This window comes from Gopherus evgoodei, chromosome 7, assembly GCF_007399415.2.
Source record: "Gopherus evgoodei ecotype Sinaloan lineage chromosome 7, rGopEvg1_v1.p, whole genome shotgun sequence".
Taxonomy (NCBI): domain Eukaryota; kingdom Metazoa; phylum Chordata; order Testudines; family Testudinidae; genus Gopherus; species Gopherus evgoodei.
Window position 1 is genome coordinate 113,390,221 of NC_044328.1, and position 27,897 is coordinate 113,418,117.

General features: G+C 42.3%; 1 protein-coding gene across 1 annotated transcript; it reads left to right on the forward strand.

Moving 5' to 3' along the window:
- Positions 1-172: 172 nt before the first annotated feature.
- Positions 173-27,158, forward strand: LOC115654770 (protein SSUH2 homolog). Its single transcript, XM_030569529.1, has 13 exons — positions 173-654; positions 2,958-3,022; positions 5,550-5,657; positions 6,161-6,239; positions 7,201-7,330; positions 8,975-9,035; positions 10,660-10,784; positions 17,241-17,303; positions 17,943-18,025; positions 19,193-19,285; positions 20,508-20,613; positions 22,551-22,658; positions 23,309-27,158. Exons 1-13 carry the CDS (start codon positions 629-631, stop codon positions 23,447-23,449), a joined length of 1,188 nt encoding a protein of 395 aa, XP_030425389.1. The 5' UTR covers positions 173-628; the 3' UTR covers positions 23,450-27,158.
- The last annotated feature ends 739 nt before the right edge of the window (positions 27,159-27,897 follow it).

Below are 27,897 nucleotides of genomic sequence, written 5' to 3' on the forward strand. Positions count from 1 at the left end.
CGCTAACCTCTGCTCCTGGGACCAGGCACTGTGACATCCACGCTCAATAAGAGACTAACATCTGGCAGAATTCAGTGCCCTGGTTGGTTTAAAGCAATGGAGGAGGACGCACTACCTACATATTTAAAATTTTTTTTATTAAAGCTAACGCTAAAATTGTATAATACACAGGATGAGAAAAGGTACACATAATACATCTGGATATAGCACTTCGATTATCCACAAAGTTTGTTTTTAAAGGTCATATGGTACAGAGAGTACACAATCAGCAATAACCCAGATTTAGGTGAATACATTTAAGAATAAAGTTTAGCTATTAGCAGCCAAGTATTCGGGTACAACCCTCATGAAAAGTTGTACAGAGAGTTGGCTGTGGAAAGCACAAGGTATCAATGTCTGAAGATTGTCCCTCAGGCATTGCGAATTAGGGTAAATTTACACTTTAAATGCTCCAGGCATCAACCTCTGCACAGCCAGCCAGTAACTTCTTCAACCAAACCAGCAAACGAAGGGTGTGGAGGACGTAACCGAAAGCAGGGGGCTGGCTTCCTCCAAGAAAAGTTGGGTGTGGGTGGGGAGGCGAAGCGGAGCAGGCCAGCACCAGCGTTCGGGACCACCCCCGGCAGCGATGGCAGCGGAGGACCGGGCGATCAGGTGAGGGCTTTTAACTTCGCCTTCGCTTTGGGAGCGGTCCGGAGACTCTTCGGGCAGAGCGCAGCCTTCCTGCCTTTCACTTTCCTTTCTGTTCGCTGCGGCCCTGCCTGCTCTGGGCTGGCACAGCGGCCCTGGAAACGCACCGATCCGAGACAACAGCGACTGGGGGCCCCAAGGGACCCAGAGATCTGGAGGGCCCAGCGGTCCCCTCCATGTGACGTTCTCATCATCACCCCTCCGCTCCTCCGATCAATACACACATCCCCTGGGCTGGGGCCGTAACAACGAACCGGGCAATCGCTTCCCCCAGGGCGCGCCCAGGGAAGGAGCGGATGCGCACCACAATCAGTTGCGCACAGAGTCCCCCAAAGTTTTCCCCCGGGGAAGCGTGTCTCAGCCTCGTGTAGCCGGGCTTTGGTGTTAGCTTGACTAAGAAGTGGAGCGGTGAGTGGGCCACAGGGTTTTAGCTACGGAGTGGATGATCTAGCCAGCCCCCCCCCTTTTCCTCCCCAAGTGATGTGTGCCCAAAAGATGTGGGGCCAGATCCACTGCTGGTGTAAAGCAGTGTAACTCCATTGAAATACACAACTTACACCAGCAAAGGTTCTGGGATTTTTCTCTTTCCCTCCCGCCATTCAGCTACTCTTCATCTAGGTGCTGATATTCACCCTTGGATGGCAAAGAACTAGCTGGTTCTGTGAAGGTGATGCAGTGCTATCAGCAGTATTCAATAGGTTTCAGATTAGCAGCCATGTTAGTCTGTATCTGCAAAAAGAACAGGAGTACTTGTGGAACGTTAGAGACTAACAAATTTATTTGAGCATAAGTTTTCGTGGGCTACAGCCCACTTCATCAGATGCATAGAATGTATATATCTCCTCACTATATGTTCCATTCTATGCATCCGATGAAGTGGACTGTAGCCCACGAAAGCTTATGCTCAAATAAATTTGTTAGACCCTAAGGTGCCACAAGTACTCTTGTTCTTTTTGAGTATTCAGTAGATACACTGAGCTGAGACTTGTTGCTTTTCAAATGTTGACCATGAAACTATAGAATTACTTTTCCTCCATTAATGTATTACAGGGGTAGGCAACCTATGGCACGCATGCCGAAGGCAGCACGCAAGCTGATTTTCAGTGGCACTTACAATGTCTCTGTCCTGGCCACCGGTCTAGGGGGCTCTGCATTTTAATTTAATTTTAAATGAAGTTTCTTAAACATTTTAAAAACCTTATTTACTTTACTTACAATAATAGTTTAGTTATATATTATAGACTTACAGAAAGAGATCTTCTAAAAACGTTAAAATGTATTACCGGCACTCGAAACCTCAAATTAGAGTGAATAAATGAAGACTCGGCACACCACTTCTGAAAGGTTGCCGACCCCTGATGTATTATTTGGCTCCTAATTTTGCTTACATAAAGGTGGTTTTGCTTGTGTGTTAAGTTTCTAATATAATAATTTTTAAATGCATCCTTCAAACAGTGAGAAACTTTCTCACTTTGTGGACAAGCATAGTGATTCTATAACACAAGTTATTAAGACATGCAAAATGTCAGTGTTATTGCACAGGCTAATAAGACACTGATTTGGTACAACTTTCCAGTGCAGATCAATTTTTTCAGCCAGATTTTACACCCCCAAAACCAGGTGTCAGCAGGGAAATGCAAATGAAGGCTTTTGGTGGAGCATCTTGAGTGGTATGTCTGTAATTTGAGGTCATTTGTGATCTCGAAAATATTTCCCAATAAAGAATGGATATTAAGTGGCCTCATAACGGCCTTTTGGAATTTATGTAGGAGTATCCATCAAGCTGAGTGTGTCATATTGTTTTGCAACCTAGGTTCAGTAGTCTGCCAAATAAAATAATATCTTGGCATATGAAATGCAAAGCTACAGCAGTTCATGCCTTCTCAATTATAAAGCATACTCTGGACTGGTACGGCCAGGGTGCTTTAAAGGGGAAAAAAATGTCTCCGTCCAAATTAGGCACAGTGGCTGAGATTTACAAAAGTCAATGCATAAATTAGTTACTCAAATCCTGATTTAGCTACCTAAATAAGTGGCCTGATTTTCAAAAGTGCTGAGCACAAAACACATCAGTGTTTCCATAAATTTCAAAGAATCCATAAAATGTCTCTAGAGCAAAGAGATTCTTCTTGCGATCTCTTTACATTTGCCCTTCACCATTGCTCCAGGTCTCTCATTTCTCCATGTCCAGTTCCCTATTGCCGTCTTTCTACCTGTTTATTCCTTAACACTCAGATTGCCTGTTTTCTTTTACTTTTTTTGATCAGAGTTTCCAGCCAGGGTTATGGAGCTGTTGATCAGATGTCTCATGCCTCTGCAGAAGGATATTTTGGTATGAAAACCCTCGCAATCAATGACTCTCATGACACTGATATTTGCGTTGCTGGCTGAGTCAGTTCTTGTATGTCAATCTTTGCCAAGAGATCAGAATGGACCCAATCTAGGGTTGCCAACTTTCTAATTGCACAAAACTGAACACTCTTGCCCCACCCCTTACCCCGCCCATTCCCTAGATGCCCCGTCCCTTCCCCATGGTTCTATCTCCCACTCACTCCATCCCCCTCCCTCTGTTGCTTGTTCTCTCCCACCCTCAGTCACTTTTACTGGGCTGGGACAGGGGGTTGAGGTGCGGGAGCGGATGAGGGCCCTGGCTTGGGTTGTGACTCTGGGGTGGGGCTGTGGATGAAGGGTTTGGGGTGTAGGAGGGGGTTGTGGGCTGAGGCTGAGGGGTTTGGAGTGTGGGAGGAGGTTCTGAGCTGAGGCAAGGAGTTTGGGCATGGGAGAGGATTCGGGGTGTGGGCTCTGGGAGGGGATTTGGATGGGGGGTGCTCAGGGCTGAGGCAGGGAGTTTGCATGTGGGCTGCGGGCTCCACCCAGGTGGTGCTTACCTCAGGCAGCTCCAGGTCGGCGGCACAGCAGAGCTAAGGCAGGCTCTGTACCTGGCTCTGCGCAGCTTCCAGAAATGGCCAGCATGTCCTGTGGCCCCTAAGTGCAAGAGTGATCAGGAAAGCTCTGTGCGCTGCCCCCACCCCAAACAGTGGCTCAGCAGCTCCCATTGGCCGGGAACCACAGCCAATGGGAGCTGCAGGGGTGGCACCCATGGGCGTGGAGCCACCTGGCTGCCCCTGCGCGCAGGATTAGGGTTGGACATGCCAGCTGCTTCTGGGAGCTGTGTGGAGCCAAGTAGGGAGTCTGCCAGCCCTGTAGTGCCGCCAGCCAGACTCTTAATAGCCCGGTCAGCGGTGCTGACTGGAGCTGACTGGAGCTGCCAGGGTCCCTTTTCAACTGAGCGTTCCCAATCCTGCACTCCTTACTTGAAGTCAGTGGGAATTTTGACTTCGCAGAAGGAATGCGGAGTCATGAAGAGATTAATGCACAAATTACATAATGCATTGTCCTCTTAAATGCAAATTTCTTCTCATTTTTGTGAATAAACGCCAACATCTAGTTAGTTAATTGGAAGCAGCATAAAGTAATGTACATTCCTTCCTGCTGAGTGAGTTGTGTTTGTGGTTCAGCAATTAAAATGCTTGCAATTAAACAATTGCAATTGAACCACTATGCCAAAATTCAGAATGAGAATGTGCAAGAGACTTTCATTTCTTCAGAAGAGCTCAGTTCTCTGGTCATAAGAATTTATTTATTTTCTTTCTCTCCATCTTCAGTTCCTGCTTGTGGTAGATAATAAGGGTAGGCATGGGTCCCTCTAGAGTTCCTCAGTGCCATTCCTGAAACAGTCTTGCTGCTACTGAGTAACATGAGTCATAGGCCTGGTCCACACTACAGCGTTAAATCGATTTAAACAGCGTTAAATCGATTTAACTCTGTAGCCGTCCACACTACAAGGCACTTTAAAGTGCTTAAGGGCTCTTAAAATCGATTTCTGTACTCCTCCCCAACGAGAGGAGTAACCCTAAAATCGATATTACTATATCGATTTAGGGTTAGTGTGGACAGAAATCGAAGTTATTGGTCTCATTCCTTTAATGTAGTTACCCAGAGTGCACCACTCCGGAAATCGATGGTAGCCTGGGACCATGGACGCACACCACCGAAGTAATGTGCCCTAGTGTGGACACGTAAAATTGATTTTATAAAACCTGTTTTATAAAACCGGTTTTAATAATTTCGATTTTATTCTGTAGTGTAGACGTGGCCATAGTTTGCTACAGCTGGATTCAAACAGGCTCTGAGTCCTGCTTAAATGTCAGTTTCAGCTACTGACATTCAGATTTCATCAGCCTGCACTGGTAAGCATTGATTCAAATCTCTGTCCAAAACTTTACTGAAATTTTGGTTGGATTAAAAAGAAAAAGTGCTCAGATAATATTTTCCCCTGAGTTTACTTAATCTCTGTGCGTTCTCATTCTGTCTTAAGCCACAAGCAGAAGTAATGAAATACCACAGAAAAGGCTTTTGTGCTACTTCTGTTGCAGTGAGAATCAAACAGAATCACAGGAACACAGATTTTCTTATAAGATTTTCAGGCCTATTTTGCAGACTCTTATTTCGAAGAGAGTCACGCAGACATCTCGATTCATAGGTGTTTATCCTGGGCACACCTCAAACCTTATGGAAGTTTATTCATCAGTAGTTTCCATCTGTGTGACAGAGGTCACCCATTGCTACCATTTTTACGGCAAAACTTCCTGGCATATCTCAAACACTTATTTGATTAAAGACCAGCAGTCTGAGTCTCCTTTCACACCAGTTTTATGCTAGTGTAGCTCTGATGTGACTGGGAGGAGAACTGGGCCCAATATAAAGCATTCTGTATATCCAGGACCCTAGTTGGTTCATTGCATGTTTGAGTGAGGTCATTATGACAACTTTCTATTGCTAAACTCTTTATGCTGTAGGTGCCATCGTTCCTGATGACATTACTAGTGCGGAAGAACCATCTGCTCCCCCTGCTTATCCCATGGACGATGTCTCTGGCTATGAAGGCACAGCTCTGGGTGATGGTGGTTAGTACATAAACCCACAGACTATTCTTTTTCCTGAGACTGTCTGTCTCTTTAAAAGGAAGTCAATGTAGAGCATTTTGTACCAGCTGACTGACACTGTATTTTCTATATTCCTGAATGTAATCTTATTATCTGAGGCATTTTCCCAAGTGATAGGGTGGGAGAGAGATTCCACTGGGATGAAGCAGCTGCCAAGAGTTGCGAGTTACCCCCACCTATGCCACAACCCTCTACCCCTGCTGTGCCAAACAATTGCCTCTCTATCCCTGCTGAACCATCCAATGAATGTACCCCTGATTTCTCTCTTTCTCTAAAATATCAGTTTTCCTCTGATATTTTGTGTGTGTGTCCTGTGCTGGTCAGAGGCTGTTCATTAGAACAAGACAGAAACCAGTGATTTTGGCCTTATTTCAAAAGCAGACAGGAACTGAAGGACAAGTAGCAAATTAGTGTGTCTCTCTAAACCTGTAAAATACCAATTTCTGCCTTTTCTTTTCTCGCAGGAGGAAAAGATTTACCGCCTCCACCAGATCTGGTGACTGATCGTGGAGGTGGGCCCCCTCTAGCTCAAACAGACTGGAAGTAAGATGTGCTTTCAAATGTAATGATGATGATTAAGAGTTACCTTGCATCCTTTGCAAACGAAGCACAATCAACACCGCTGATCAGGACCGGCTCCAGGGGTTTTGCTTCCCCGAGCAGACCAAAAAAAAAAAAAAAAGCTGAGATTGCGATCTGCGGCAATTCAGCGGGAGGTCCTTTGTTCCGAGCGGGAGTGAGGGACCCTGTGCCAAATTGCCGCCGAATACCTGGACCAGCCGCCCCTCTCCGGAGTGGCCGCCCCAAGCACCTGCTTGCTAAGCTGGTGCCTGTAGCCGGCCCTGCTGCTGATGAGAGGGTGGCAGCCAACTGGCACACTGCACACAAGAGAGCAGAGGGAATTTTTTGGCCAATGACATGGGGTCAGACACTGCTCTTATCAATGGTGCTATGGGAGCGTTAGGCCTTCCCCATTTTCAGCTCTCCCAGCCAGCATGTGAGTGCCTGCCTTACACATCAAGATATGTGTGCACAAAGCCATGATCAGCATATGCTGCTGAGTAGATAAGCATGCACTTAGCCACGGGTGAGCGAATTCAGGGATTTTACATGCACACCTCTGAGGTGCACAATAGGCATAAGTGTTCACATTCTCAAATACATGCTGACCTGACAGTTGAAAATCAGGTGCCAGTGTCCATGATATTCTGACAGGACCTCACTTGTTAATGTTGCATCCTAAACACCTCTCATCCTAAACTGCCTCTCTACTTGGGAGAGATGAAGGCTTAAGTTACCCTGGCCAGGATTTGAATCTCTAAGAGAATCTAAGTTTTTCCAAACCTGTCATCTTATCCAGCATTTTTCTGTCAGTGCAGTGGAGTGCTATGTAAATTAGGGAGAGGCCTTTTATGGGAGAATGTGTAATGCTGGGATGTCAAAATCGCTCTGAAAATTGAAAGCCAATTACAAACCGGTCCACGCTTTCTTATCTTTCTGGTAGCATTCCTGCTGTTTCAGAAGATGCAGCCAAAGAAGCTCTTATACAGTACGCAGCCAGTAAGTGCTGCTACAGCTCGGCCCCTGCCAAGGAAATGGTGTTTCGGACTCTGCAGCCATTCAACACCTACAGAGTATGTTCATCTTTTGCAGCTCAATGAGTTTGTCCACTAACTTCAGCAGGAGCTGGGCATTTCACTGGGATCAAACAGCTGCCAAGTGTTGCAAATTACCCTTACCCACCCAATAGCCCCTTACTGAGAAACTCCCATTGGGATGGTGGGGCTAACGTCAGTTTGGAATTGTGTTTGCATGCTCTGAACATCTGGGGAATCATAAAGGAACGTAATCTTTAGAATGACAGCAAAGAGCTACTTCCGCTTCGTAGCTTTTCAATGATGGCTTGGTTTAGAATCTGGAAAATGTAGGTTCATAATTTGATTCCATTGCTATGGACCTTTTTGCCAGTGTCAAGTCTTTTAAAAGTATACATTCCATTTTGATCCCTGATTCAAATAGGGTAAGGACTGGGGGTGAAAAGGTCAGCAGCCAGTCTACATAGGTAGCCACCACTACTAGTACCATTGCAGTTGAACCACTGGCAGTGAACAGTGGGTGATATCCAGAAAACCTGACAGCATAGACAATGTCAGAGAGAGAAGCAACTTTTGGATATAGCCATTGTTAATTAATAGGACCAATAACCGAATTCCAGACAACAGCAAGTATTCCATGGCGACTTGTCCTCTAGAAACCCATAGATAGATAGCATTAGGTGAAACTAAAGTGAAGAGGAGAAGTATGTGGGAATAGAAGAGAGGGAGGGGATATGAGGAAAATAACCAAATGAGAAGGTAAATAAAGAAGAAGCGAATGACTAAAACAAAAAGAAATAGGGAAATTAAGTAGAGCAGGTGCAATCGTCTCATTGGCATTTTTGGTTTTTAGAGCATAGAGCAGTGGTTCTCAACCTGTTTCTCATTGTGGGCTGCATATGCAGCCCACATAGTGTTACCTGGGCTGCAGGTTGAGAACCACAGTATCCCCCACTTAATCCCACCCCCTCAAGCCCCTATGCTCAGCAGCCTCTGCCCAGAGACCCCACCACAGAGTGGGGCCAGGAGCAGAGAGCTGAGTATAGGGCAAGGGGCAGGGACCCTGACCCCAGACAATGCTGTGCAGGGACTCCTGACCCAGCTGTGTGGGACCAAGGGACAACCAGGACCCTGACCCCAGACCCTGCCATGCGGGGCCGGGCAGTAGCCAGCAGCCCGGACCCCAGAGCAGACCATGCGGCAGGATAGCTGGCTGCCCAGACCCCACCGCAAGGGGTCAGGGTGCAGCCAGAACCCCAACCCCGGAGCCCACCATACAGCAAGGCAGCCAGGAGCCCGTAGCCCGTGGCCTTTAGCACATAGCTGTGCTGGGCCGCAGCTATGTGCTAACAGGGCCACATGCAGCCCGCAGGCTGTGAGTGGAGAACCGCTGGTATAGAGCAAATATGGGGCCTGATCAAAAGACCATTGATAACAGTGGAAAGTCTCCTGTTGAATTTGATAGACTTCAGCTCAGGCCCATAATATAGCATTCTGTGAAGATACCACCTCACCCTGTCAACAGTGAGACTGGTCATTATTTTGGCTAGTGTAAATCTACTTTCTTAAACTCCAGATTGCAGTCTCAATTGGGTTTTTGTATACACTGCATTGAATGCCCAATCACTCCCACTTTGGGTTTGTTAGAAGTTTTTGTTGTTTGTTAATTAATTATTTTTTTAGTATCGGCTAGAGACCTTCACTGAATCCAGATCATCTGAGTGGAAGACAACACCTTACAAGGGTAAGTAGGATTCTGACGTCAAGTAAGAATCTTGTGAGAGCGGCCTCTTCTATGGTACAGGTCTAACTGTTGTGATGTGCATTTCTGCCAAAAACTAATGAAAAATTTGCACAAGAAAAGTTACCTTCCTACTCAGCTGCCGAACTGCAGTTATTGAAAATAAAATAAAACACATGCCTGGATAAAAATACTATGACAATTCACACCTTAAGCACAATAAGCCAGTTAATTTATGAGGAGAGTATGTGATTTATCTAGTTTGGAAGCTGAAATAAACTAGATCCCTGAAGGAAGTGTTCTAACTCCATAGGAATGTGAACGTTCTGGTGTGTACTGGAGCTTACTGATGACTTTGTGCCTAATTCATAGTTATAGTGTAAATGGGGGGAACATTGCAGTCCATCGTAAGGCAAATGTTATAGAAACTAGGTGACAGCCAACATTTCAGAGTTATTAGGAGTTGGCAAACCAGAAGAGATTTGGGTTCTGGTAGCCTTCAAGCAACACATCATATAGAGTTGGTTGAAATTTTTCAAAGCAAACATTTTTCTTGAAAAATGGCCTTTTTTTTTCAAAAATGGAAAATTTTGCCCCCCCACAAATCTTTAATAAAATTTCTGATTTATTCATTTAACTGGGAATGAATCATTTTCAGTTTTCATTTTTTCCCCAGTTTTTGTTTTTTCCTTTTCCTCCTCTTTTTGACAGGCAAAATAAAAGAAAGAAAGGAATGGAGGGAGAAAAAAAAGAAAGGGGGAAAAAGAGGGGTAGGGGCTGATGGAGGGAAAAAAAAAGGCCAGGGAAGGGAGATCAAAGACCTTAGCCCTGAAAATTCTTGATTTTATGAAAAATTTCAAACAAACAGTAATCATTCCTTTTTGCAACTTGCAAAATGGGTCGACTGGGTGACTGAAAATTTCAAGATATTTTGCAACCTGTTTTTGAGTGGCTCTAGTAATCATGGAGGATTTTGATTTGGGGGTTTGTCAAACTGGTGTGGAGTGATTCTATTTCTCCTGAGGGAAGCAGAGCACAAAAAAAAAAAAGAAAGAAAAGGATTTTATTTGACTGTCTCTCAATTTAGGGATTTGTTTTTCTTTATCATAACCACTGCCCATTCCATTCATTGGGGACATGAAGCCAAGATTTATTGAACACAATTGCTTGTAACTAATAAGTTCCTGATCCTGCAAACACTTAGGCATTTGCTTAACTTTGCTAACCTTGATTTCAGTTGGGACTACTCATAGTAATAAAGATAAGAATGCAGAAAAGTGTTTGCAGGATTAGAGCTCACAAGACGTGTTTTACACTGAATTTTGGAAACAACGATTTTTGTAATCTTAATTTATCAGAGGAAATTTGACTATGCTGCATTAACACTATTTTGGTTGAATATTTTAGCTGGATTTGTTTGTGTTTGCAAAATATTCTATAAAATTTTCCTTTTTGGAGGGAAATTATGGTTGGTAAACAATGGAACTCTTTGACATAAAAGTGGTATTTATTTTAGTTAATCACATTAACTGGGATCAACAAACAGATACAGGTGTGACATGATTTAATTGCAGGTGTCAGGAAATACTTGGTGTTGGTACTCAATACAGTTTTGTCTCTGCTTCAGGTGAATTTGTTGACTCTTTTTTGCTTGGGCCAGCTCCTTTGCCATGGACTATACAAGTGGAAGTTCCTACCATGTTCACAGACAACATAACCAGAGTCAAAGTGCCTCACACATCTTCCTTAAAGGTATTATAATCATAGAATCATAGAATTGTAGGACTGGAAGGGACCTCGATAAGTCATCTAGTCCAGTCCCTGCTCTCAAGGCAGGATTAAGTATTATCTAGACTATCCCTGACAGGTGTTTGTCTAACTTGCTCTTAAAAATCTCCGATGATGGATATTCCGCAGCCTCCCTAGGCAATTTATTCCAGTGCTTAACTAATAATAAACCATCTCATCATGTGCTTTGGTGAGTTTACATGTATATAAATACATATATTTAAAAGTGAATGAGTCCGTGTAACAGGGTGCTCCACTCACTGTTAAGATGGCGCCTTCTCCTGGTCACTCTGGGAATAGCTTGCGAGGCCCTTCCTGCAGTTGCATGCCATCTTCTGCCTCCCTCCTAGGGCCTGTGGCCCTTCTCTTGCTCCACGAGCTGCTGCTGCCTCTTCACGAGTTGGCCGTTTGGCCAGGTCACAAAATGGTTTCCCTTCCAGAGTTGGAAAATCTTTCCTTGCCAGCAGTCCTAGGCAGTCTTCCTGTTCACTGCCTCGTAGTGCCACTCCCTCAGTGGCTGGCAGGGGAACCACTACTCTTAAATTTTGCCTCAGGGATCCTCTAGCCACCAGTCAGGTTTTGTTCTGTCTTAGACCTTACTGCCTTTTCCTGAGCCCCGTCCTGCCTTCCTGTCTTCTCCCATCACTGGTTTGCCAGCCCAAACACACCTCCCTTCTCCTGGGGAGTGACTGCAGACTTTCCCAGCAGCCCCTTTCTGCTGTCTATTTCCTGCCTTTATAGCCCCAACCCAGCTTGTTCCTCCCACGTTGGACTCCCTCACTCAATCCAGGAATTACTTAGCCACCTGAGTTAATTAGCCCTCTTCTTAGTCTTCATTAACCCTTTCATGGCAAGTGTGGGGTGAACACCCCATCGCCGTCCGGTATTTTTCTATGGCATCTCAGTCACATTCTGCCATTGTTTCTATCGATAGAAATTTACCACAGAAACAAGCATCTAGCCAACAGGTATTTTCTGATCTTTGGATGAGAGGTTAGGGGAGAGTCTTCTCAGGTCATGGCTGCTGATTTTACAGGTGGAAGCTAAATTGTCAATATTCTCACAAGAAAATGGTGGGATTTACAAAAGCACTGTGATGGCCTAGCTGTATTCTCAGTGAAGTCAATGGGGTTTTTAAGAGAGAGTTCAATGGGAGCAGAGTGAGGCCAGTGCTAAGTGATTCTGAAAACTCCATCCTCCAAGAGAGAGAAGTGAAGGCAGCTGTCCCAAGCTATGTGCTGTTGCTTAACAAAATGGGTTCTAGGCTCTGATCCTGCAACTCTTACTCACGTGATTAATCTCCACTTGCCCATTGACCTCAGTGGGAATACTAGCATGGGTAAGAATTATTCACACGAGTAAAGCTTAGTAAGAGTTGCAAGACCAAGCTTTTATCAACCAAGAAGGCGTGACAGCTGTTTCTGAGTGCACAGCCATTGTGCCAGCATTTAGTCCCTTTTAGGGGACTATGAGTGTGATAGACTAGCTGCTCTATAGCTAGTCTGCTTTATTAGCAAGAGGCATTTTAAACTGTTAGGCAATACTCTGAATGTCAAAACAATGAATATCTTTTCCCCAGCTTTAAATAGCTGTGGGCCAAATCCTGGGGGGTGCTGCTATCCTGTCTCCACCAACGTTGCAGGCACACAGCCCCGCTCAGGATTTGGCCCTTTATTGGGAAACATATGGACACTTATTCATGTTTTATGATGGATGTAATTTCTGTGATTTGATACTGGGCCATTTGTATTTTTATGACGCTGGCTCTTGGTGGGTATCTATCTTCAGCAGATACAACAGCAGAACAAAGCGAGTTAATATGCAGTTTGTTTTCCTAGTGAGCTGGTGTAAAATTTGAAAGGTGCTCACAAATTGCTGTATGCTCGCTAAAGCTGCAGTGTGCTAGGTGCTGAGATTCAGTTTGCAAAACTTTCTACTCTGAGCACGCATTTAAATACTATCTAGAAAGACAGATCTTATTTGGAGAGACATGGAGCATCCACTCCTTATGTTGACTCTGATTTGAATAGAAGATTAGACCTAATATGTTTCATTTCCCCCTGCAATCTACACACATATGTACTTGGGTCCCTATCTTGCACCACTCAAGTCAGTGGGAGTATTTTGCCATTGATTTCAGTGATGCACGAGCAAACTTATAATGCAATGGTACCCAAATTTTTCACCATGTGCCCTTCCTAACCCTGCTGTGCCCCAGCCCCCAAGCCATGGTTAGGAGCAGAGTCGGGAGCGTGGCCACAGTTGGGGCGGGGGTCGATGCTGTGGCCGGAGTTGTGGCTGGGTCGAAAGCCAGGAGACAAGGCTGGGGCCGCAGCTGGGGGACAGAAACCAGTGGCTGAGGCCAGGAGTTGGGGCCGGAGCAGAGCTGGGGGCCCTGCTGCACCTCCTCAAATGTTCCTCTGTGTCCCCCTAAGGAGGGGCCCCACATTATGGAGATCACTGTTATAATGGGGCCACATTTCATTCACAGTTACTGAAGTGATGCCTAAGGCAGCTTTAAGTTACTTTTGCACCTAATAAGAACATAATAACAGCCATATTGGGTCAGACCAAGTATCGTGTCCAGTATCCTGTCTTCCAACAGTAGCCAATGCCAGGTGCCCCAGAGGGAATGAACAGAACAGGTAATCATCAAGTGATCCATCCTCTGTTGCCCATTCCCAGCTTCTGGTAGACAGAGGCTAGGGACATCATCCCTGCCCATCCTGGCTAATAGCCATTGATGGACCTATGCTCCATGAATGTATCTAATTCTTTTTTGAACCCTGTTATAGTCTTGGCCTTCACAACATCCTCTGGCAAGAAGTTCAGTAGGTTAACTGTGCATTGTGTGAAAAAATACTTCCTTTTGTTTGTTTTAAACCTGCTGCCTATTAATTTCATTTGGTGACCCCTAGTTCTTCTGTTATGAGAAGGAGTAAATAACACTTCCTTATTTACTTTCTCCACACCACTCATGCTGAAAAATCCCAGTTTCATTAATCTCTCCTCACATGGCAACCGTTCCATACCCCTAATCATTTTTGTTTCCCTTTTCTGAATCTTTTTCAATTCCAATATATCTTTTATGAGATAGGGCGACCACAGTTGCACACAGTATTGAAAATGTGGCCATACCATGGATTTATATAGAGGCAATATGATATTTTCTGCCTTATTATCTATCCCTTTCTTAATGATTCCCAGTGTTCTGTTCACCTTTTTGACTGCCACTGCACAGTTAGTGGATGTTTTCAGAGAACTATTCATAGTGACTCCAAGATCTCTTTCTTGACTGGTAACAGCCAATTTAGACCCCATCATTTTATATGTATAGCTGGGATTATGTTTTTCAATATGCATTTATCAACACTGAATTTCATCTGCCATTTTGTTGTCCAGTCACCCAGTTGTGAGAGATCCTTTTGTAGCTCTTTGCAGTCTGCTTGGGACTTAACTGTCTTGAGTAGTTTTGTATCATCTCCAAATTTTGCCACTTCACTGTTTACCCCTTTTTCCAGATCATTTATGAATATTTGAATAGGACTGGGCCAGTACAGACCCCTGGGGGACGCCAGTATTTACTTCTCTCCATTCTGAAACCTGACCATTTATTCTTACCCGTTGTTTCCTATCTTTTAACCAGTTACCAATCCATGAGAGGACCTTCCCTTTTACTCCATGATTGTTTACTTTGCTTAAGAGCCTTTGGAGAGGGACTTGTCAAAGTCTTTATGAAAATCTAAATACACTATATCCACTGGATCCCCCTTGCCCATATGCCTGTCGACCCACTCAAAGAATTCATGTAGATTGGTGAGGCATGATTTCCCTTTAAAAAAATCATGTTGACTCTTCCTGAGCAAATTATGTTCGTCTATGTATCTGACAATTTTATTCTTTACTATAGTTTCAACCAGTTTGTCCAGTACTGAAGTCAGGCTTACTGGCCTATATTTGCCTCGGTCACCTCTGGAGCCTTTTTCAATAATTGGCGTCACATTAGCTATCCTTCAGTCATTTGGTACAGATGCTGATTTAAATGATAGGTTACAGACTACAGTTATTAATCCTGAAATTTCACATTTGAGTTCCTTCAGAACTCTTTGGGGGAATACCATCTGGTCCTGGTGACTTATTACTGCTTAGTTTATCAATTTGTTCCAAAACCTCCTCTAATGACACCTTAGTCTGGGACAGTTCCTCAGATTTGTCACCTAAAAAGAATGGCTCAGGTTTGGGAATCTCCCTCACATCTTCAGCTGTGAAGACCAATGCAAGTAATTCATTTCATTTCTCCGCAATGGCCTTATCATACATGAGTGCTCCTTTAGCATCTTGATTGTCCAGTGGCCCTACTGGTTGTTTAGCAGGCTTCCTGCTTCTGATGTATTTAAAAAATTTTTTTGCTAATACATTTTTTGCTAATACTCTGTCTAGCTGCTCTTCAGGTTCTTTTTTGGCCTTCCGACTTATATTTTTATACTTCATTTACCAGAGTTTATGCTCCCCTGTCTTTGACCAGCTGGGGACATCCTCAGCCTCAGGGCTGCTCTAATTTGAACTGAGCTGTGTAAACCTGCTTCCCTAATGGGCTTTTATGATAGCTGGGGCAGAGGAACACGGTAGCCACTTTCACTTCTCAAAGAATCCCTCTGATTCACATTCTGCTGTGAGGGCTTCAGTGTGGAGTGGAGGGGAAGACACATAGAGCCAATTATGCCAGTATTTCACCATCTGCAGGTTACTCCTACACCAGGAGAGACCCCATTCCCATTTAGGGTTCTTAGGACAATCATGAATCAAGCCCAATGTGCGTATATATGGAGTGTAAAAGCTAATATAACCATAGCTGATACTTACCTCCTTTGTAAAGTGTTCTTAGATCTATGAAGGAAAAGTGCTATATAGGAGTGAGGTATTATTTCAGAGAGAGAGAGGGATTGAACCTACAGGACTGGATAAGTTTGTTAAAGGTATGTGGCAGGTTTAGGAGCTTTTTTATATCAAGATGACTTAGCGCTATCAGAATCCCAAATAATTTAATTATAAGCAAGAGAGTTATTTGTTTTTGAACGTTTTTATTTCTATTTAAAATTGTTATCCAAATATGGAAGCATCACTTTCTGCTTCCCTTGAGCTGTTTTTTTGTGTTTTGTAAAATCATGCCCAAGAGGGACTGGTATTTGGTGAGAAAAAGCCCTGTCTTTTGGGAAAGCAGTGCTATAGTCCAGGAAAAGAGATGCTTTGGGACATTTTAATGGGATGTGATTTAATAGATATTTTTCTTTCCCTTGCTTCTGTAATAAGAAAGGAATTTTGAGAGAGTTATCTCACTTTAAATATCTGACCTCTTCCATCATTTAAACCTTACTTCTTAAAGGTGGGGAGGAGTGAGGGGGGTAAAATGGGCAATACATAGCCATGAAGAAAGACGAAGAGCAAACTGAACAGGAGTCTAATATATGAAAGGTATTATTGTCTAATGGGTAAAGCAAGTGAACTGGGGATCATTACTCCTGAGTGCTAGTCCCAGCTCTGACACAGTCTCACTTTGGGCACGTTCTGCTCTGTGCCTCAGTTTACCTGTCTGTTACAATAATCAATAAGTGCTTCATTGTAGTCAGGAATGTTTGAATTCCAGTTATCCCCTTATAGGGAAAGAAATGAACTGACAGAGTCACAGGACATGGTACCCCAGTTTAATTTATTTCTGTGGAGATTTTCTTTGGGAGGGAAATTAGAATCCGTAAGCGAAGAGCAGCTGTAACTCACAGATGTAGCCCTGCCTGATGAGAGCTCCAGCGTACAGACCGAGCATTCATGCTGTCACATAGACTGTTCCCTTCTTGCTTCTCTACCACCTGTGCTAATACTGGTTTATCATGATTTTTTGTCTACACCGAGGCTCTCACTAGTGCTACCACAGGGTCTAGTTGAACCAGTGTTATCACTGGTGACAGCTTCCCTGCCTAAAATTCCCTAGTGTAAACATGGGCTGAATGTTTTAGCCTTACTTCAAACAAATTATAGAAGTGCTTACATGGGCTGTCATTCAAAATCACTCTCCCACATGATTGGATGGACTTTGGGGTGTTGGCACCAATGAGCTTACAGCTACTTTGCAAAACAGAAGACACACTTAATAACTTCTCTCCCAATTCCACCTGTAGAAGGGTGGTTGTAATTTGGCTGTAGGTAACTTTAAGAACCTTGAATGAAAGGCCTTATAAAAATGTAAAGAATGAGGTTTCTCTAGAATGTTTCCACAAAAGAAGAAAAAAAATCTCATTGTCTTTTTTTTTGGGGAGGTGGGGGGTGAGGGGGCATACCAAGAGGTGTCCAGGTAGTAACATAAACAGCTACATTAAAGAAATGTCAATCCACTGGCTGCCTTTAAAATTTCTCCTTTAATTTAAGGGCTGCCATAATTGTCGATGTTCAGGTAAAATTCGCTGCATGAAGTGTCATGGAAGAGGAAAGGTGAGTAGCCATGTCCAAGGGGATCCTTTGGTTAGGACTGAATTCATTCTGGGGAAAGGTGTCAAAATAAGAACCAGGCAAAGATGCTGAAATCAAATAGCTTTGGGAGATTAGAAGGCGAGTGAGGTTGGCTGTGAAGAGTTCACAATTGGATTGTGCTCTGTTTTACAGCATTTATTGTTATTTATTATTTGTATGATTGTAGTGCCTCGGAGTCTCTGTCATGGACCAGGACCCTATGGTGTTAGGCACTGTACAAACACAGAACAAAAAGACAGTTTCTTTCACAAAGAGCTCACAGATCTAAGCATCTCTCAAGCAGTTCATGGGACTAACTTGTGTAGTAAGGTGCTGAGTGCAATGGAGGTTTGTGGAGTAGGGTCCTTAAAGATTAATTTATGCTTATTAGGAGTGCTTTGGTCAAACACATTACAGGACTCAATACAGGGGTAACTCTGTGAAATTCTATGGCCTGTGTTGTACAGATTAGAAGATCTAATGACCCCTTCTGGACTTAAAGATCTATGAGTCTATTAAAGTTACAATCTGTTTTCCACGTGAGGAAATGAAGGTTGCAACAGCAGCAGACTGCTCTGGCAAAGTATATATGGCTCTGAGTTTTCCATCTAATTAATGCAGGTACAGTGCTGGATTTGTCATGGCTCTGGGAAACAACTGAGTAAGGACAGGTGCACACACTGCAGAGGTTCTGGAAGAAACAGGTGAGTCAATACTCAAGGATAAGCCAACCTGACAAGTCCATATTTTAATTAGCATCAGCCTCAAAACTATGGCTCATTGGCAGCAGGGGTGGAATAATGCTACATTCAGGAACAGTTCCAGGTCAGATTCTTAGGTGGGCTCAGCTAGCCAATGTAGCTGTACAAGTATTGCTTGGTTTGTGAAAATGCCCCTCAGTACTGTGCTGTGGCTGCCCAGGATAATCAATGAAATCCAGCTGTTGCTGTTGAAACTCCTGCTGGAATGAGCAAAATGTATTATTCATTCTGGGGCTGGAGCTGGCCCAGAGTTTTTTAGTGCGCTCTTCAAAACTAGACCTGTAGATCCCATCCAGCTTCCTTCCCACCTAGGAGTAAGCTCCTCTCCATTTCTTTGCATAGCATGGAGTTTCCCTCCACTGGTTACTTCCTGCCTGCAAGCCTCATGTTGACACCCCTTGTCTGTTTGTGAAGATTTACTGCCTTCAGAGGCTTCCCTAGGAAGCCATGAGTTACAGGGGACGCAATTTATCCAAGGCAGGAGGGTAGTGGGAGAGTTCAACCCAGCTGTAGCCTAGCTCTGGAAGAGCTATTCTTTGAAATTCACAGCTGCGAATAGTGTCAGTCTGTTTTACTGTGATTATACCATCTCATTTTTCTGAGCAGGTGGCAGTGCTTCAGTGGCAGAACCACTCTGTACATGAAACTGAACCTTGTGCTTGGAGAACAATGTTTCCCCAGTGCTTTGGTGGCATCAGCTACCTAAGACATTGCAGTGAAGCTGTCTAGTTGCTGCTGGAAACACTCATAGAATCATGCTAATTGTGAATAAACTTGTGACTGGAAACAGAGGGTAGACTCCATGGCTTACCCATACATATAAAATACCGGATTAGGACTCACTACTATAAATACTTACTAACGGATAAAGTACTTATTACCATGAGTCAATGGATCGGTGACTTTACTGAAGTCATGTTCTTCAGTGAGACAACTCCTGGTAGTAGACACGATGGCAAATAGTAAGCCTCGGCTGGACTGGATCTCTAATGTGATGCTAAATGAAGTGTGATGTGTATGTGTGCATGCACACACACAGTGTATGTATCCGAAATCACTGTGGTAATAGTTTCTCACCATCCACTGTAATTATCATTTTTTTGTTTACAGATGCAACAGTTGTTCTGGTTCAGGCCACAAAACCTGCAAAACGTGTGCAGGAAAAGGACAGTTGCTGTACTACATTGAGCTTCAAGTCAAATGGCAAGTCTAATAAAACTTTAAATAATTACAGAGAAGCTCCTTCGTCCTTACCATGGTGCATACAGGGTTAAATCGGCAATGTTCTGACATGCCAGATTATGATGTATTGCTTTCCCTCGGGAAGAGGGCTGTTAGGATTTCAAGAACATTACCAGCTTCACAAAGTTGGGCTGTACACAAATCCATACCAGCTAATTATCATTTCAAAAAGTCTGTTGAAATTTACCAGAAAGCTCCAGAAGAGAGCAGCATCTTAAGAAGGATGTTGGAGGAGATAAGCTTCGTGAAAATGTACAATAATCATAGAGAAGTTGAAAGCTTAGTTGTGGCCCTGTACTAAGATAGGATCAAAGCTATGGGCTATGTCAGCAGCTCATCTCTCTGATGTTGTGCCAGCAACAAAGAAACATAGATTAGGACTGGACTCAGTATCACATCACTGGCTGTTTAATCATTGATGACTATTTAAGGAAGAGCCACAGTAGAGAATAGGAGAGTTATTCTCTGTTTATTTAATTAATGAGATCCTTGTTGTTCTACACAGTGTTTCATATGAAGGAGAAGAAATGTCCTTCCCTGATTCAATGACCAGGGTAGTGCATGGAGTAACAGACAGGGTGATCTAACAAGTGCCTTGCAGAACAGCAGTTTTACCTCTTGCTTTGTATCCTGTCCCTTTGCTAATCTTCTGTAGTGCAGTATCTTCTTCAACTTTTCAGGCCCCAGATTGGGTTAGAGTTCCCAGATTGTTTTACATTGGTCTGAATTAAACCCCTGTTGTCCTCTGTTGGCCCAGTCACTGACTTAAAAATGTTCAGCCATTGTTATTTTAATATTTGTAATTTTTAAAGGCATTTTATTTTAATATCACTTGATGGGTTTTGTAAGAGGATTGTTCCAAAGAACAAATATAAATAAACCACCTTAGCATTTCAGTTGGATCCACTACAACTGGAATTTGAATGCCGAAGTCTCAAAGTTTGCATTTTAGCATAGCATGACTCCATATTATCATTAGAAAAGTGCAAAGAATACCATGTGTTATGTTTAAAGCTCTACCACTAGGAACCTCAGTACAGATCAGAGAACTTATTTAACAACTCTGCCTTGTGGAGTTTGATGTTTTTGTAGCACAAGAAACACATAAAGAAGGGCCCTCTAAAATCCATTTGAGTAAGGGGAGGTACAATAGGTGGCAATATTTGTGTCCTTGTTCCTATAGGAAGAATAATGTTTTTGAATACGTGGCGGACCAAAGATCTGGGTTTCCTGCTGATCTCTTCAAGGAAGTCACTGGGCAGAAGATGTTTGTTGATGAACAGTCCATGGTAATGAAACTCTAGACTCTATCACCTCTTGAAGTAGCAAAATGTCAGGTCTGGAAACAGAACCACTTGCATAGCCTGAGGTGGAGTTTACTAAGAATTTAAAGTATCAAAAGAGGAAAAAGACGTTTGAGAACACAGCGCTCTGTTTTTCTGGTTACTAATGTAACTAAATTAGTTAATTTTCAAATGTCATCTACAGTAGGATTTTCCTTTTATGAAAGGACTCAGGGCCAATTGCTGGTTTGGGATATTTTGTGTGTGTATCAATTCACCTCTTTGGCTTGATGACCAGAGGTGCTGCTCACCCGTAAATCCCAAATGAAGTCAATGGGAATGAGAGATGTTCAACACTTTTTACTATTCAGACCAGGGGAAAGTCCTGTAAATCCCTGCAACATGGATCTCATTATCTTTCCCACAAAAATGGGCCAAATCCTCTGTTGGCATAAACTGTTGCAGTTCCATTTAAGCTGTGCTAATTAACACTAGCAGATAATGTCGTCCCATTTCTACACCTGTAGATTGAAAGCCGTACTTTCCCTGCATTTGGCCTGTCGGTCATATATCTATTGGGCTAGCAGTGTTTGGGTTTATGGTCACTGGGCTCATATAAATTCCCAGTGCTCACACGCAAAAAAATAAATTTCAAATATATTTAGTTACATGCAGTTTACATTAGAGATGGTCCCAAAGAAAAAACCCAGACCTAAACAGCATCCGGCTTTGTGATGTGTTGGAAATCCAGATCTAAATTTTGCAGCTTTGTTCCTCTCACGGTTACATATTTGCAGGAGCTTTAAAATAGCAAATATAAATGCGACGTCTTCTGATCCTCCTGGTGGCTAACCCTGTAGAGGTTCTCTAGGGACCAGGCACCCCTGCATAGCACCTATCATAGTTTGTTAATCTCAGACTGGTTCTGTATTTGAACCCATGTCTGGGGCTTCTGCGTGCGGCCATAATACAAATAATAATAATAGCAGCACTCGTGTTTGAGGTGGCTTGGTATTTCATAACACACTCCAAGTCCTTCTTAACCACCCACTTTTGGAGGAGCTACAAAATGGATGATACATATTGATTTCCTGCAGGGTATATCTGGAGTTGATAGCAGTGATTCTTGTAGATCCTGCCAAGGAATCCACAATCAAGTGCAATTAGGTGACTATCCTGGAAATCCAGAGCATACTGCTTTTCAAGATTTAGCCTATAGGGTTTGTGTATACTTTCTGCCCCAGTGTAGATGGTGTAAGACATGGCTTGCACTAGTGTGACTAACCCCCTTTTGAAACCTAGCACAGACGAGCCTTTAGTTTTTAGCAACTGCAACACCTAGCAGCAGTGAAGACTGCTGAAAAAGATACTAAGGAAGAATGCTTTTGTTTTCTTTACAGCTGGTACAAAATGTCCTACAAAACCATACTCACGAGTCGCTTTTCTTTATGCAAGCAATTCCATTGACCTCACTGGCCAGATCCTTATTGATGTAAACTGGCATAGCTCCATTGATCTGTTCCACTGCTGTGAATAAAGATTACTCATATGAGTGAGGGTTTGTCTCCATTGTGACACTCAGGAAAATTAATCTGAATTGACTGTGGGTTAAATTTTAAATGGATTAGTTAAATGGCATTAAAGCCCTGTCTGAATGCACTGTAACTGAGAACTGAAGTGGCCTTAATTCACTCTGGAAGTGAATTGAACTAAACCGAATTACAGCCACTTTAATTCTGAATTATGGTGTCCACACACAGGTTTAATGAAGTTTAACATTATCCATTTAAAATTCCCACCTGTAGTTAATTCAGATTAATTTTCCTGAGTGTCCCTGTGGAGACAGGTCCCGAGAGGCCTCAGGACTGAGATGGGCCTGATATTTGGAAGTAATTGTGATCTCCATCCTATTTGTGTGTCTTAGATGTTTTCCCTTTCTCCAGGTTTACCCTGTTGTGAATTTTCCTGATCCTTCCATAAGTCAGGCTTCCCAAAATGCTCTTGTGCAACATCACACTCAGTTTGCATCCACATCTCGTGTACTGAGACAGGTGAGTGCACTGCAGGCCACGTCTAACAAGAGGAGGCAAAGCAACTAGTTTGTGGATGTCAGACTGTAGCAGCTTAGCATTTATGCAAGTCTCACTGTGCCCTTTTTTATTGGACCATTTGAAACCATTCTTCAAGCACCAGCGCAAAAGACTTTCCATTAAGTGGGTAATGACTATTAACTTTAAAGGGACTGGATTTTCTTAAGTGTCTGCATACCAAGAGCTTTAAAACATCTTTAATTTGATTTAGAATGGGGGTGAGGATGGGGGGGGGGTGAGTGTAATAATAAAGAAAAATGCAATATTATTAGACGTGAGCATAAGAGAACTGCCAGCGAGATAGAACGTGGTACTGGGAGACAGGAACTCCTTGGGTTAGAATCTCAACTCTGCCATTGATTGCCTGTGGGTAGGTCACCTCATGTCTCTATGTGCCTCAGTTTCCACACCTTCAAAATGGGACTTATCGTGCTTTCTTACCCAGGGGTGTGGTGCGGATTAATTATTTAATGTTTACACTGATCTTCAAACATGCATAGCGCTACATAAAGTGCTTTTGAAAAGGACATCAAGAGAGCTTACAAGTACTCCTGTATTGTATAGATTTAGCTTCATTATCCTTGTATTTTCTGTCTCTCTCTTTATTCCAGAGGCAAACTATTGAGCTGATTCCTCTTACTAAAGCGGAATACGAATGGCAAGGGAAACGGTATTCCTATTATGTGTATGGAGATGAAAATAGGGTGTATGCAGAGAACTACCCCAAAAAGTGCTGCTGCTCCATTATGTGACTGACTGATCTCTTCTCAGAACGCCAAGGCCAATGGCTGTTGTCAAGAAACATACAAGGAAAGGATTAATCTAGTACTATTTTGGTTTTGTTTTGGTCAATAGAAGTTCATTGATTTGCATGTATGGGGCAGGCTGCAGCAGGAAGAAAACAGAGGAGCAAAAAGTTTGTCAAGTTGATTATTCAGTTTCAGGACTGTATCCTGTATGTATGTCACAGTCTCTGTGGGCCACTGGGGGTTTGCTGTGGATCTCCCCATCCCACCCTTGCCACTGGTAAATGCAAACTCAATTTTGGATTACAATACCATTTAGTTTCTACAATTTGTGTGGGCCTAGCCTAATCTACTTTTACTCAGGCTTCACTGGGTCTCCTGGCGTTAATAAGGTCTAAATTTTTATGAGTAAGGAAATACAAGGAAAACAGATCCTAGATCTTTTTTTTCCATTATCAGTAGTAGTAAAAACGATGTGACCCAACAGTCTGCTCTGTGTTACATTACGGAAACCCACTGACTTCAGCGAAGTTGAACCAGTGTAAATCAAACCAAATTTTGGACTGAAGGTACTAACATTGGTGTGGATCAAGTAGTGGTGGTTAGTATGTGGCTGCACTCCAGTAATGCTGTCTACACATTTCTCTTTGTTGTTTGTGGATTCTTTTATTCTTACCACAACTGAGAGTTCAGTGATAAGATGGTACCAGGCACAAGTTGAAAAGGTTTTGCTGTGAACCTTCAGAGTTTGCGACTAGCTCAGCAAAGAGCATGTGGATGGTAGTGACGCATCTTACACTTTTAAAATGTCTGTCTCCACTGCAGTGGTTGGCTTGCTGGTTCAGCCATCAATAATCTTGTCTGTGGGAAACACAGAGGCAGCATTTTTATTCTTCTAATAGAATCTCCAAATGAAGCTAAACAGAGAAGGAAATAGAACAAATTGTGGATTTTTTTTTAAATTAAGCATATAGGACATGACCAAAAGCCTTTTGAAGTCAATATGAATCTTTCCATGACTTCAGTGGATCAGGTCTCTAATGCATATTGTTAATCACCCACTATCAAATTCTAATCTTTCTTGCTGCTGAGTTTTCAGCATGTTTGGATCATACCTCATTTGCCATGTGACTGTGATAAACACACACACACACATCTATAGTTTCTCTTTCTGTACAAATGTCATAGTAATAAAAGATGACTAGGTAGTATTCCTGTAAAGAATAAATTTATCTGGGCAGTTGTGCCAACAACACTATAGTACTAATGCCCAAGTGTTTACTTGCACATGCTTGTCAAATCCGGTTTTTGTAGGTGGGATATAACCAGGGTGGACTGCATTGTTCTTTTAAATAGTCAAGTGGGATTTAGTGATTGTGATAAGAGCTCCAGAGAAGCTATTTGTTCACATATCCAGTATAAGCCATGGGAGTTTAAACATCCTCCTCTTCTGCTAACACACTGCCCTAACCCTGACCTGGAGGGATCAACTCTGGGGCTAAGATGGTAGCTCAGTTGCCTTACCACTCAGTCTTTGTCCTCTGCTAAGACTATCAATAGTTCTAACTGGTGTCAGTTGATTGTTATTACTATTAGTTGTGTTGCACGGGAGCCCCACTCATGGACCAGGACCCCACTGTGCTAGGCACTGTACAAACCCAGAACAAAAAGTAAGCCCCTGCCCCAAAGAACTTACAATCTAAGTAAGAGTTTACAATCCAATTTTGTTGGTTTTGTCCTCTAGGAAAAGGACTGAAATCAGTAACCAATTTTGCATAGGACAGGGAAAGGCCATCAGCTTTGGTGACTCACTTGGAAGTGATCTAGACGAACCAGTGCTAATGACTGCATGGGTAAAATTTTCAAAAGCACCTTCGTCTCATTAAACATGTACTCCTAAGTCACTTAGGTGCTTTTGAAAATGTTACCCTACGTTTAATATTTACTTGGGTAACAGTGTCTCTTACCTAATATTTTCTAAGCGAAAACCACTTTCAGACTGATTTATTGCTGCAAATGACTTCTGCAATGAAAACCCAAAGTATTAGTCACCATAAACAGAATAATTGAGCTCCTGATACCAGGAGTCAGGATTGGGTTTTTTTTGATGCCACAGCACTAATCTTATTACCTAGTATGTTTGTAACACTTCACCAATTATAAACAGTCAGCTTTAAATTCAGGGATGTTTAGAAAGCATCTCTTTTCTGATAGTGAATGTAAGTTCGGATGGGAAATGGATCAGAATTTAACAAGACTCTGGTACCCTTTGCTTATACATCTAAGGTAAAAGAGGGCTTGTTCTGTAGTAGAATTGATACAAGTGTCTGGGGTGAACATTTTGATTATAAATCTCAATGAGCTCCATTGACTTCAGAAAAATTATTCTGTATTTACATCAATGAAACTAAGATCAGATTCTGAAATTAATGTAATTTGTCTGATTTTTCAACAGCAGAATTATGTGGCTAAACTAGCTACTCCTTTGCCCCAATCCCATCTTTCCCAGGTAAATGTGTATGTGTGCTGGAAAAATTTGAACAGGCTGAATAATTTAAAAAATATGGCTCTGAATGGTTCTCCTTGTGGTATTTTTGGATAGTCTTTGTTTTTAAAATCTTTAACCACGATCTTTTCAGCCAATCAAATGTTATTTTTTCAAAAGTGCCTCAGTGATTTAGAAGTAGAGCTGTCTGGTGAAACTTCAAGAAAACCATAGTCCATCACAATATATAGTGCTGTCAAAATAAAAATGCTCTGCTAAATCAGGTCAATTTTGCTGGAATTTAATTGTGGAAAAAACCTGAGAAAAAGTTTTGATATTTTTTGTTTTACTTTGAAACCACATTTTGTTTTGAATTGTTTTTATTTTGCATTATAAAGTATTTTTTTAATGTCAAAACTAAAACATTTTGACTCACCTGACAGGGAAATTCTTCAAAATCTTCCTTTGCAGAGAATTTAAAAATATTTGGTTTGCATTCCAATTTGAAATGAAGCCAAATTTGAGATCTTGAAATCCTCTATGAAATGGAGCATCCATCCCTTTCATAGCTTTACTTAACCTAAATCCCCAAAACAGCCTTAAGAAATTAGAGAACCTAAGTCCCACTGAAAGTCAGTGGGTCTTGGGGTCCTAAGTCTGTTTTGAAAATGGGCCTTAGGAGCTTTTGAAAATTTTACCCCACATCTTTTCAGGGAAGAGCATAGGAGGAATATTGTTTAGGTGCATATACAGATAAGCAATACAACATTTAAAACAAGAGACACAGAATGAGATTTTACTACATTATGTTCGTAGCTATATATCCTGTCTTTTTAAAACTGGAAAGATATTTCATCAAATCAGATTTACTTTTCCATAAATGTTGCATGGCACAGCAATATGTGGAAAGAACAACACCAGTTGCCAGTTTTCAAGATATGTCTGCAAGGGAGGAAAATGTGTTTAGTTTATTGTAATAACACATTTATAAATAAATAATAGTATAAGGCTCGCTTCCAATAGTAATTTCTTATCTGCTAGTTTCAATGTTGTACCATTTATTAGTTCTATAGTGCCATCTAGTGTGTGATTTTATCACTGCAAACACTAAAATGGTTCCCTTTTTTCTGACAACAAGCCGATTGGGCTTTTTTCTGTTCTCATTCACACCCATTTTAAACAAGTGTAACACGATGTACATTGACTTTAATAAAATATTTTATGTCTTCAGAGTGTGTCTTCAATGGAATTGCTCTGAATGTGCATGAGAGTGAGAGACTGTCGCCATGGTCTGTGCTGCTCAGATGACAAATCTCCACCTTATCTGACTTAGCTATTCATAAATCTTTGTTCTCCCTATTTGGGCTGGACTTCCCAAGACAAAATTTTGCCACCAGAACTTGTTGTTTCTGATGGAGGTGGATGTAAAGTAGAAATAGCAGCCATATTGCCATTTTGCCACTTGAGAACCATAATGTACAGAGGCCTAAGAAAATGAAAAACAAAAGTTAGCCAAACTTTCTCAAGCCTGGAGAGTTGCAGTTTGAGTTTTTGGTGGAGGTTCCCATGGGCTGGCCGTGCACAGCCAGATTCTGGTCTAACTCCACTGGAATTGCACTTGTATACCAGTTGTAGTGAGAGAAGAATCAGGCCTAAGAGACTTATCCTGGAATTTGCCTGTATCAATGAGATCAGAATCTGGGACTCAATCTTGAAATCTTTCCATCAGTTGGTATATGCAATATGCTGCTTACTAACAATTTTGCCAAGCAAATAATCCCACTCCAGGGAGTTTACCATTTCAGAGTCTGAACTGTTATACCAAAAGTGTTAATAAAATGCATGTAATGACTCAAATATATGTGTGACCCAAGGATGCCAACTAGCAGATGGCTTAGGGTACATATGGGTACAGGGATAGATAAAGATAAAGTCCCTGTGGAAAGCCTCATAGTTATTATAAAATGTA

Coding starts and splice junctions, on each gene's coding strand:
- LOC115654770 (XM_030569529.1), top strand. CDS start 629: ATGGCAGCGGAGGACCGGGCGATCAG. Junction 10,785..17,240: donor CTCACACATCTTCCTTAAAG/GTATTATAATCA, acceptor CTTTAATTTAAG/GGCTGCCATAATTGTCGATG. Junction 17,304..17,942: donor AGTGTCATGGAAGAGGAAAG/GTGAGTAGCCAT, acceptor TAATTAATGCAG/GTACAGTGCTGGATTTGTCA.